Genomic DNA, 13862 nt, shown 5'->3' on the forward strand with positions numbered 1-13862 from the left:
AACAATAATATGAAAAGAATAATATATAATTATTATATTATTATAACAAGATAAAATTGATTTTTATTAATTAAATTATTAAATGATTACATGCACATACATAAAGAAAAAATCAAATATCAATCAAAGAAAAACAAATATTTGAAAATGTTCCCTATATCTATAAAAGACAATAATTAAATAATGAATGTGTTTATTCATAATGAAAATATTATAATCAAAAAGACCTTGAGATCTCATAACGCAAATACTTTTACGTCATCAAACATTGTTTTTAATTAATATTCATTTGCTGCACAGATTTGTCTAGCGTTATTATTGAGATTATTTTTTATTATTTAAATAATAAATTTTGTCATCAAATCTAACAATATTTACTTGAAATATTCCTTTCTACATAGTTTGAAGAATGATATAACAAAAAATATTTAAACAATTATTAAACAAGAATCGATGATTCTTGAATATTACTAATGGTAATATTAATAGTACTAATTAAAATGGTAATTATAACTCAAGATATATATTATATAAAAATTTTATACAAAAGTTTCTTTTCAAAATCAATGTTACTTCACTTTTTATTGATGATCATAAATTATTTTTTTAAAAATTAATTGAAATCCATTTTTAGAAACAAATATTTTAAGATGTTATTTTAGAAAAAATGAGAGGAGTTTTTAAATTTCCATTTACAAGATCTTGATAATATAGACATTTTTTTGAATTTTATTTTTTTTGATAGTATATATTCATGGAAAAATTACAAATAGCAAATTAAATATAATATATTATTATCAGTAATAAATAATTATTATTATATTCTTAATATCATTCATATATTCTTAATATCGATTTTAATTGATTCTAGGTAAAACCTTTATATTCGTCATTAATTTATTCTTGAATAAAGAACATAGAATCAATTTTTTAAAACAAAAATAAGTAAAATTTTGAATAGAAATTTAATTTTTATCAAAATGATGAAAAAATTATATTCTTACAAATGTTGGGCAATGAAATTTGACAATTGAATATATATTATATTTTTAAACGAATATTGAAATATTTTCTTGTCAAAAAAATATGACAAATATAAAAATTCTACTATATTTTATATAACTATTTTATTTCGTGCATTCATATTCTATTTATTATAATAAATTAATAATATCAATTAAAATGAATCTGCATAAAATTTAATCGAATAATTAAATAAAAATAAATTCATATTGTCAATATTTTTGTATATTTTTTAAAATTAAGTTTCATAATCATTAAAATAACAAAAAAGTTTCGAGATTTGAGAATTTGACATTTTTTTTGAATTTTGAAGATTTTCGAAATTTCGAAATATTTAATTTTTAATTCTAATGATACGAAAAAAAAACATAAATTTTTTCTGTGCTAACTTTAAGCGAATAACAGTAGTATAATACTTTCCATCCAAATTGATTTAGTTAGATATCATGCCATTTGATATGATGACAAGAAACAAACAAATGACAGATCGATTTCACGAATATATCTTTAAATCGTGGTTTAACAGATAACAAAGTATTATGATGCAATATTTCCTATACTGATATTCAAAATATAATGCAAAGAAGCGTAACAAATAACATTTAGAACATATAATATAATTAATTTGAATTTATATTTATACTTATATGAATAATTATATTATGAAAAAACGTATATGTACGATAAACATTTATATTTTTTTTAAAAATTAAAAATTAATTGTCTAATTAAAAGAAAATTGATTAGTTAATTTATTTTTTTTTTAACAAATTGAAATATAACAATGAATTTTTAGAATTATAAATATGTAAATCATTTAAATTTTAGTGTTTAAATGTATCGTTATATAATATTTATGTCAATTTAAAACTTACAAAAATGAATAGTGTTTTATCAATTGTTTTATTATAAAGAAATAAATTTTAATATCTTTATTACTGAATTTCTATGCTATTCTTATAAACTTTTTTCTTATAGCTTAAAAATTACTAGTTAATAGAGCTTTCAAGAAAATTGAAAATGATCTATCATTGAAATATAAAATATAAAAAATTAGTAAATATAAAAAATAAGCATTATAAAGTTATTAATAATGATTTTTAAAGTTTTAATTTTTTATAATTTTAACTTTCTAATAAAAAAATTTTTTATTAAATCAAACTTTGATTAATAAGTATTTCATTATATTGTAATTAATAAAAATATAAATGATAAAATATTCTCATTTAATCATATCATTTGCAATAATTTAAAAAGTTAATCATTAATTTAAAAAAATATAAACAAATTATATCGATAAAAGAAAAATAAAATCGAACATTTTATGGCTGTGATATAAAAATACTACATAAATATATATACAATTACGTTTTGAAAAACAAAAACAAAAATGCTTGGATGATTCTTATGTATTTATTATATTTATTTTTAGAAGATGATGTAAAGTATTGTTTTCCAAGAATTCCTGGAAAAGAATATTATTGACATTTGTTACATAAGACAGATAAATATTTTACATTGAAAATATCTTGGATAACTCCTGAAAAGAAAATTTGAAAGAAAGCAAAATATGAAATAATCTAAATGAATAATATTATATCATTGACATTAGCAAATAATGTAACGAAAAGTATTCATTTTTGATTCTTTCTTAATTAATTCAAAATAAATTATATATTTTATAATTTCAATAATGTTACAATTTTAATAATAATAAATTTTATATTAATGTGCAGTTCATAGATCAAAATTTTGAGATGATATCAAATATATCAAATATAGTTAGTTATATATTTATTTTTAAAATCTAATTTAATTTGTAAATTTGTAAAATTTGAATAAGTATTAGTTATTTTAAAGACATCTTATCCATATTTTACAATTTTTACATTGAATCTATTAAATAAAATCTTTACTAGTTACTAAGTACTAGTATTAAAGTCTTTATTAAAGTTACATTAGAGTTAAAATGACTGACAAGATAATAAGACTGAGCAATTTTTTTACAACGTATATTGAGTAAGTTAATATCGATAAATACAATTTTGAGAATTAATGATTCCACAACGACTTAAAATATATATATATGTAGTGTAGTGTTTTGAATATGTCTCGATTTTAGCTAGAATATATAATATACAATAAAAAAATATAAAATTTCATAAAAATTTAGTTGTAATCTTTAAAAGCTATCTCAAGCTTAAATAATTGCCATCATAATATATCATTCTCGGTATCATAAAATTTTCATCTGAACTATTTCTGATACTTAAAGAAATAATAACATTTAATAATTATTACTTATCATTAATACTGATAACTATTATTATCAATTTTATCAATTAAATATGCCATCCAAAAAAAAACTTATTTTCTATTACGAAATGCACGATCGTATATTTTCCAACATAAAAATTATTCAAGTTGGATTGCGATGTTTTATTCCAGCCACAGATTTACTAAAGCGTGCTTTTCTGATTTTTATTTATTTTACATATATATAACAAAATTCTCTCAGTGGAAAATCGTTTAAAAAGTAACGTTAAACTGAAAAAATAAATATAGATAAATGTATCGAAATTTTTCAATATAAATAACAAAAAGTTCTATATAATATAATGAAGAAATATTTAATTTACTCAAAATATAACAATAATATATACATAATTGAATAGATAATTTTTAAATATAGTATTTAATATCTTATAAGAAATAGTATTTAATATCTTTATAAAGAAACGCTTTATAATATAACTTTATAAATGAATTTATTATTATATTAACTTAATATAATGGTTTATACATTTATATAAAAACAAAATAAAGATATGTATGCATCATCATTTCTGAGAAATAGAATTTAAAGTAATATTAAATATAACTATTTATAACGAATGAAAAGTTCTAAATAAAAATAAACCAGTCCAAAAATATCAAAGAAATTTTATTGCTTTAATTTTAATGCTTTTTAATTAATTAAAGACATTGTATATCTTACTGGAAGTATCATGTTAATTAAAAACTTAATTACAAAATATGTAAAAAAATTCAACAAATAACAAGTAAATAATTAAATGTTTTAAATCAACTAAAATTTATGTTTCTTTCTCATAATATTGATCACTTCTTGAAAATCTTTTAATATATAATTTTACTTAAATTATTTATTTTTTAATTAAATATATTTAAATTATTATGTATTTATGAAATTTAATTATAATAAAATAACTAAAATATTTTATATCATTTTAGAGATATTTTTAGAAATTTTCAATTTTCAGAAATTTTCAAAAAAAAAAAAAGAATTAAAAATATAAATACAATAATTGAAAAATTTTTAATAAAAAATTTAAGTATTTATTAGTATTTTTTAGAAGTTTAAATATATTACAAGATTTAGCAAGGATTTGATAATTATTAACATTTTTTATTATGTAATTTTTTATATTTTAAAAATATTTTTTAATAAACTATCTTTAATAAAAAATTGTTGTATGATATAATAACAAACAAATTAGCATGAAAGTCATTATATAACATATTATATGTTATACTCTATATAATAATAATAATAATATAATATAAAATTAATATAAAATTCAAATATATATATGCATTTTACACGATTTATTTCAGTTTATTTTCAGATAAAATAATTTTTTATTTCAGTTTTATTTCAATCTATAAATTTTTCATTTTAGATAAATATTAATTTATCAAAAAAAAATTTCGAAAAAAGTATTATTATATTATATATTTGTAATAGAAATCAACAAATAAATTTGTAATAGAAATTAACAAATTATTCATAATTTGTTATTCATATTTATAAATATATATAAAATTTATGTATTTCAAATATATATTTTTTACATAATTTTGAGTATATATTTGAGTATAATATTATTAAATATTATGATATATATTCTATTATTGATATATTAATTGAATATTTGAATGTTTTAGCTAAAAATATTTTAGTAAAAATTCGCAATCTAATTTTTTTTTCAATACACAATTATGTATTAATACATATTTTGTCATTACTGATAGTATCATATTTGCATTATTTAAGTTCCCGTTAACATAAAAGAATATAAAGAATATGAAATGTACAATACCAAAACCGGTTGCACGATTCAATAGAAGGATGTACTATCGCTACTACTGCTGCTATAAAATCGCCCCTGTCTGCTTGTGTATACAAAAGGTTTGTGAATATCGGCAAGTCAATGTAATGCGCATGCGCATTATGTTTGCAAACGTTTGTAAATGTAAATAGATTGATTTCCATCAGAGTTAGCAATGACCGATATTAGATTTTCCATTGACATCAAGAAATGATCGATGACGATTTAGGAATTAATTAAATGATTTTGATTAAATAAATAATCATATTTGATACTTTTAATGTTAGAATGTAAAATGTAGATAATTGTAAATGTAGACATCTTTACGAATTATTAATTCTTAATGATCGTTTATAAATCAAAAATTCATCTTAATTTTTTCATAACATGGTTTTATTTTTTTAATATTATGATATATCTATGGAATATTTTTCATTAAATATTTATTTAATTTATTTTTTAATTTTTTATTTAATTATTATATATATAATAATCTTATATAACAATCTTATATAATATACAATCTTATTTTTGTATTTTATGAAAATAAAATTTTTGTGATATGCAATTTGAAAGTTTATTTATTATATTTATTTTAAAAATTTGTGTCACAAAAAATTAAATTACAACAAAAGATTTTAATTTACAGATTTACAAAATAATATTTTGTCACAAATAATTTAAAATAAAAATTCTAGTTCAAAAAAATCGTGAAAATAACTTACATTGTTATTATATAAAAGCATTATATTATATATAATATACTAGAGTAAAAGTACAGTTAAATTTTATTAATTATAAATTCGGAATCTAGCAATTTTTTTCTTCAAAAATTGATTTGTACAAACGAGTAACAATAATACAGTACAATAATACAAAATTATAAATAATAATAGAATAATATAATAATAATAATAGTACAAACAATAAAAATAAATAAAAATAAAAGAAGATAGATAAAAAATTAATATTACAAAAAAAAAATTTTGATTCAATTTTACTTTCTTTAATTTCGATTTCACTTTATGAAAATAACACCAATGAATTGTTGAAATTTTTTCAATTAAAATGATTTCAAATATGACAATTAATTTTATTAATAATTTATTAGTTCTATTATTAATTAACTTAATAATTAATTATCCTTACTAATAATTAATTAATAAATCCAATGATTTGTTTATTAAAATTAAATTTGATATATATCGTATTTGGGTTCATTTTAATCGAAAAAATTTCAACAATTCATTGGTACTATTTTCATAAAAATAAGATTAAAATTGCAGAAAATGAATTAAATTTATCTTTCTTATTATACTCTTTCTATCTCGTTGCCTCTATATTTATTTTCTTTTCTTATTTAATGAGATCAAATATTGAATGATGAAAAAAGAAAATGAGTCTCGAAAATTTTTGAGCAGATTTTGTTGAAATTTAACCAATCGCTGCAATATACGACAAATAATATAAAAAAAAATATATTCATACGCTTAAACAATTTTATTTTTTAATAAAAAAATTTATAACAATACTGAATAAAATATGTATAATATATAAAATTCAATGTATGTAGATTAAATGTATTAGATTTTTTGCATTGATTTCATCTCTTTTATTATGAAAAAAGTATTTATCTATATCTTATAAAATTTAATATATATTATATTTGAAATAATTCAAATATAATATATATTATATTTATCTATATCTTATAAAATTTAATATATATTATATTTGAAATAATTCAAATATAATATATATTATATTTATCTATATCTTATAAAATTTAATATATATTATATTTGAAATAATTCAAATATAATATATATTATATTTATCTATATCTTATAAAATTTAATATATATTATATTTGAAATAATTCAAATATAATATATATTATTATATTTAATATAATATGAATAATTCAAATATAAAATAATTATTCTACAAACATGTACTTATATTTATTATTCCTTTGTTACATTAAAGTCATTTTTATTTTTTTTTAAATGTATTATACGTTAATTAATTAGTACAAAAATTTTAGATGCATTTTTATTCTCTATACAATATATGTATATATATTGATTCAATTAATAAATATTGTATTCAATTGTATATAAACTATCTTCAATTAAAGATATTATATTAGAAAAAATCCACATTTCATATCGCATACCAATCACACCATCATCATTCATAATTCGATAAAGATCAAATTTATTGTTTGAGGAAAAATATTAATTAATCGAAGAAACATATTTTTTCATCTATTGTTTGGGCTACAAAAAAAGATCAAAGAATTAAGAATTACGTCTAATTAGAATTCTTCTTGTAATTAATTTCTGCAATGTTCATTAAACAAATTATTATATATAAAATATATATAAATTATTAGTTTAATGAAGCATCCGAATAATAACAGTAAAATAACGTAATCTATGAATTATAGTAAAGAATGATTCTAATTTTTATATGCATTATTATATGCATTGTATTATTATTCATCAAAGTTGTTCATGTACTTATTTAATTATTGATTATTAAAATTATATTATAATATTATATAAATTTTGTTTTCTTGGATGTCGTATTGAATTAATAATATTAATAATATATAATATAATAATAATAATATAATAAATATAATAAATATAATAATAAATATAAATAATATAATAATAAATATAATAATATAATATATAATATATAATATATAATATAATAATAATTTATGAATACAATGATTTGTATAATTAAAAAATCGAAATAAAGAAAAACTGGATTAAGTGCAATTGAGCAAAGCTTCATCGAATGTTCAATAACCTATAATAATGTAGTAATGTTTTAATGACATCAAAGTTCATACTCAAAAAACATAAACAACATAATAATAATTAAAGCTATTACCTATAACTTTAAATTAATTAACGCAGAATATATTTTCAAAAAAAATCTTATTAAATATAGAAAAAATTGATATATCTATAATACAAATTTTATTTAATTTTGATACATTATATATATATATTTATTATATGATTGAAAAATGTGATTCAATGTTACATATTAACTATATCGCATTCAAAGGTTAACTTGTAAAGGTCGTTCTTAACAAACGACTAAAAATAATGTCAGTATACATCAACATGATGAATCAATATCCAAATTGATTCAAGGACAGCGAATACAGATAATATAAAAAACAAAAAAATTAAATATTCTATTGTATTCTATTGTAATTTTTTCATTTAATTCATTAATTTTAAATAAAAATTTCTAATTTCTTTATATTAATCTAATATATTAAATTATAAATAGAGATTAGATTAAATAATATTTTAATTACATTCGATAAGATTTCCAACTTCTTTACAGTAATCTAATGAATTATATATTAAATTATAAATATATTAGTTATAAATAGAGATTAGATCAAATAATATTCTTATAAAATTTGATAATGAAATTTAAATGTAATATTTAATAATACTAATAAATTTTTTTAAAAAATTAATAACAAAATAATGAATGAAATATTGAACATAATATAATAATGAACATAAAACAAGTAAAATCTACAAATTCAATTTAATATAATAAATTCTATATAATTCTATATAAAAATTAAATCTAGATAGTCAATAATATAATTTATAGCAAAAATTAGTTTTATCAATAGTTTTACCAAAGTTTGAGTATCAATATTTTAAAAGTTATATGTCATTTATCATAACTTATATACACATAATTGTAATGATTTTACAATGAACATTTCTAATATTAATTTTAATATTAATAATTTAATTAATTTATTTTGTAAGATTGTATTCATAGAGAATACATATATATCATAGAAAGTTTATAATCAATATTTTATAATTTATGAATTCATTACTGTTATTATGTATTTAATATATTATTATACAAAAGAAAAAATTTTCAGTTTTATTTCTATCTTATAAATATATTATAGATATCTTTTGAATCATATTTTCTTTTTTCTTGCATATTTTTTAATGAATTTTTCAAATAAAATTTTAAATCATATTTTCATTTATAGATATTTTTAAGCAATTTTTATTTATTATTTGATTGTTGAAATTTATTTATTATTAATATTTATATATTTTTTAGTTTTAATTAAATAAATATATTATTAATTAATAATAACTTTTTAATTACATAAATATAAGAGGATATAAGGAGAACTTATACATATAAGTTTACATTATTAAATATTTTCAAAATAAAAAAAAAATAAAAGAAATTAAAAAATTAAAAAATTCTATTTTAGTATTTGAAATCTAATAAAATAACTTTGTTTCTTTTGATTTTGTTAATGGATAATTAATGGATAATTAATAATTGAATTATGGATAACAATGATAATATTAAAAATAATTAAATTTTTAATCCTTAATCCTATATAATACTGTAACGTTTTTATAAGCAAATTTTACATATTTTTTTTAATAATACATTCAAATATCATTAATTCTAAAATTATTATTATTATTTAATTTAATTTTTTTTTTTTGATTCTTATTCTTTTATTATTATTGATTATTAATTCGAAATAGATATTAACATGAATAGTACATGGCAATTTTATCTTATGATGTTATGACTCAAAACGTATAAACATTAGTTTTTTATAACTAAATATGAAAATAAAAAATGAGACAAAAATTTTCGATATATCATATCAATAAATAATGTCAAATTATAAATATCGTAATTTAATTTATTTATCAAGTATCAAAATACTTCAAAAACAGAATATAAAATCAGAATATTTGATAGTTATTTAGAATGTATTTATAATAAAACATTATTGATGAATATTTTAATATGATAGAAAACAATTATAAAATGCTTGTGGAATTTTTTAAATTAAAAAAAATATATATACTTAGATATACAATTTTATATAAATATAAGGTTTATAGATTTAGATTACATTAAAAAATAGAATAATATTTAATAGTAATTTTGCCATTCAAAACAGGATTCATGATTTTAAAATTATTAATTTTAAATGTAAGAAATAAAACATTAGTGATTTTTTTTCAAATATTCACGTTTGCGAATCTATTAGTGAGAATTCTTATTGTTATCGTTGAAATATTTATCAAGAATTATTCCATTCTGAACCTACAGTTATCGAAGTTCGAAATACAGAATCTTAATTTGGCAAATTTTCATGAAGACACGAACAACTATAAGATCGATTTAAAAATAGGATAGAAGCTTGTCCTTAAAATTCACATTACATACAGATTTCCATGCAAGAAACAATCCCATAAATTTTATCTGATCCAAAGAAAGTTGTATCATACAAAAGATTTAACCAATATTAAATATTATTTTTCATATTTATAAAAGATCGAAATATGAAGAGATTTTTAATAATACGTATTTGCACAAAGCACATCGATTGAATATTAATTATAAAATAATTATGAAAAAACATTAATTAGAAACTGAGAAAAAGTGAAAGAAGTTTTTACAATATTATTTAATTTTAAAGAAAATTATTATTTACGTAATAAGAATAAGAACAGATAAATTTATTTATAGCAATTGTAAGAAAATTAAAAAGAACTTATAATATTTTAACTTAATATTAAAAAAAATATATCTAATTGAAAAAATATGGTCACGAAAATTCTTTACTTAAAAACTTTTTTCATTATTTAGTAGAATTAGAATAAAAAAATTGATCATATAATAGTCTATATTTGATTTGAAATTATTCATACTAATTACTAATTATATTTAATATATATAACATGAATGTATCTTTATTTATTTTTATGAAATAATAATAATGATACTAAAATGATATATATAATTAAATTTTGAAATAAATGGATCTGGCTTTCAGATAGAATTAGTTATTGATTCAATAAATTTTAATTTTAATTCTTAATTAATTTTTCAATTTTATAAATTTGCATAAGCAATAAACTACATAATTTAAAATAATCTAAAATATTATTTTCTAAAAGATGCAAGAGAGTTCAAATTTATATTTTTATTACATAATACAATTCAAAATCTAGAGAATAGCTTGTTTTTTAATTTAGATGTAAACATCTAAATTACAATATACAAGTTTTTACAATATAAAATTACAATAAATTAAAAATTTAATAATGTAATAATTTAAAAAATGTTAAAAAAATATATGCTTTGTCACTACAAAGTTTTTCATTGTATTATATTATTGCATTCATAATCATTTATTACAAATTATTTATTTGAAATTTAATCAAGAATGGAATTAAATTATATAAATAATAATTCTAACAAAATACAATATTTATTATAAGAATTATTAGTTATATATATATTATATGATAAATATAAAAGTAGAATATATTTTACATTTTATATTTGTCATATTAATTAGAACAACGAAATTAATTTTTAAATTTTAAATTTTTAAATTCAATATTTAACATTAAAAAATAATACACATATTATTGATATTCATTACAATTTATTTTCATTTTAAATTCAATTAAATTCATAAATTTAATTTTTAAATTTATTACTGAATAATCAAATATTGATATATAAATTTTTTTAAATTGTAAAAATTTTGTAATCATTGTAATATGCTATTAAAAAAATATATATAAAAATATATTTCATAACAAAAAAGGTATTTTCTTTAGAATATATTTTCAATTTTATTTTTGATTGATCATTATAAAAATCATAATTTCAAAATATTCATAATAATTATGTAATTTATTAATAACAATAATTTATAAAACGGATAAATTCCTTTATTTGCTATAATGATTATAAATAAATGATCAGTTTTAAACGATAATATATGCTTAGTACTGTATTATATTCGTATAATATTACATTTGAGAAAAAAATTAATGTCAGAGTAAAATTTTCAGAACGAGTTTTACTAACTGAACAGCGCGTACGAAGTTGGAACAGCGTTATTGATTTTAGAGAAGCAAGCCTGCTGGCTTATACACGGTAATTCCTTCTTTCCCCTTCGTCAAGTTTTCGAGAAGGGTCACCCCATAATTTGAATATACGGCACCCCTTTTTGCTCCTACTACTAGCAAATTTCGAGTTTGCTATATTTGACCGACTATACGGCTCTTTCTGCCCTGGGGTTCCAGACATTCCATTTGTTTTCAGCTTCAGCTTTTATTGCTCCGATTGAAAATCTGCCGAGAATTATTTTGCTTTCCATCTAAAAACATATTTTTGTTTCATAGTAACTAATTGTATGTTGAATAATATTCGATATATAAAATATTCGAATAACAAAATAAATTTATCATATTCGAATCATTACATTCTACAGACAATTTTAAAACGAAAGAATTAATTATTAAATAAATGTATCAATAATTAAAAAAAAAATGATGAATAATATAAATGATGAATAATATAAATGTAAGATTATTGAAATTTGTTTAAATATATGAATTTAATTCTAATTAAATATAATAAATTATAAATTAATATAAATTAAAATGGTTACTATAATATATTAATATAAAATAAAATGGATTTATATAAGCTTAAAACAAATAAATAAAAATCATTCAGATTTATTCCGGAATAATGGAAAATCTCATTTAAGAAAAAATGATTAGCTATTAAAAATAAATATTATTTAAATGAAATTAATATGAATAAAATTTTATTTTTTATTCAAAATACTAATATGGAAATATTAGATTTATATTTATAAAACAAAAATTATAAAAAATATATTCATTCATTATATTATATTCATCAGTTAATTAAAATTAATATTAAATTGTCAAAAATAATAAGTTGTCATTGTCATATTATTGATAATATTAAATTATTTATTATTAATATTATAATATTAATTATTATATTTTTCTTAAAAATAATTAGTTTTTATACAAAAAATTTTTATTTGCAATTAATTTTTATATAAAATTTTTATATTTTTATTTACAACTAAAGATTTCTAAGATATTTCAGATTTTAAGTTTAGATAATTTATTTTTCATTTTATATATATATTTTTCATTTTACATATTTATATATATATATATACAAATTTTACATATATGTAAGCATATTGCATATTATCTACAATCTATTTATAACTGATCAAATTCATTGTATTCACTAGGAAAATGTTACAATGAGATACATTAATATAATTTTTAAAATAATAAGTTAGATCAGGAAATTTTATTTATTTGAAATTTTATTTATTTATTTTTTTTCTTTCGAATAAAATTATTCGAAAATTTGAACTAATGAAAATATAACATATAACATAACATAAAGAAAAAAATTTAATTTATTTTCCATTAAGAAATAAAAAAGAAAAAAATAAAATATCTTTGATGCTCATTGCATTTCATTGTAATGAATAATAAATATTAAAGCACATTTGTCCACGAAATAATATTTTCAAATAATATTTGTTTCTAGAAATATTTTAGCTTTCCAATATATTCATTCTAAATTATTTCAAATTTTTTTCTGTCGAATATTTAATTCAAAATCAATTTTCTCGAACAATCCTAACTCAATTCAATATTTTATCATCATATATAAACAGACTTTTGCAAGTTTCGATCAAAATAAAAAAACATTCGAGAAAATAAGCATCGTTAAAAACAAACTTCTATTATCAAGAATAGGCTTCAGTTGTAAAAAAAAAAAAAAAGAAAAAAG

The 13862-nt window shown here is 16.6% G+C and overlaps 1 protein-coding gene across 4 annotated transcripts in view; it reads right to left on the reverse strand.

Annotated features, from left to right (window-relative positions):
* Positions 1-13862, reverse strand: part of LOC116186455 — a 143037-nt gene that overhangs the window by 6568 nt on the left and 122607 nt on the right. Inside the window, exon 1 of one of the 4 annotated variants that reach the window (XM_031513716.1) lies at positions 5140-5410. The exons of the other annotated variants lie outside the window; for them this stretch is intronic. Within the exon in view, the coding sequence (XP_031369576.1) occupies positions 5140-5317 (178 nt within the window). The 5' untranslated portion in view covers positions 5318-5410. Of the gene's footprint in view, positions 1-5139; positions 5411-13862 lie in introns of those variants that run through there. 4 annotated transcript variants of the gene reach the window in all.

The sequence above is a fragment of the Apis dorsata genome, unplaced genomic scaffold (genome assembly GCF_000469605.1).
Source record: "Apis dorsata unplaced genomic scaffold, Apis dorsata 1.3 scaffold_710, whole genome shotgun sequence".
Lineage (NCBI taxonomy): Eukaryota > Metazoa > Arthropoda > Insecta > Hymenoptera > Apidae > Apis > Apis dorsata.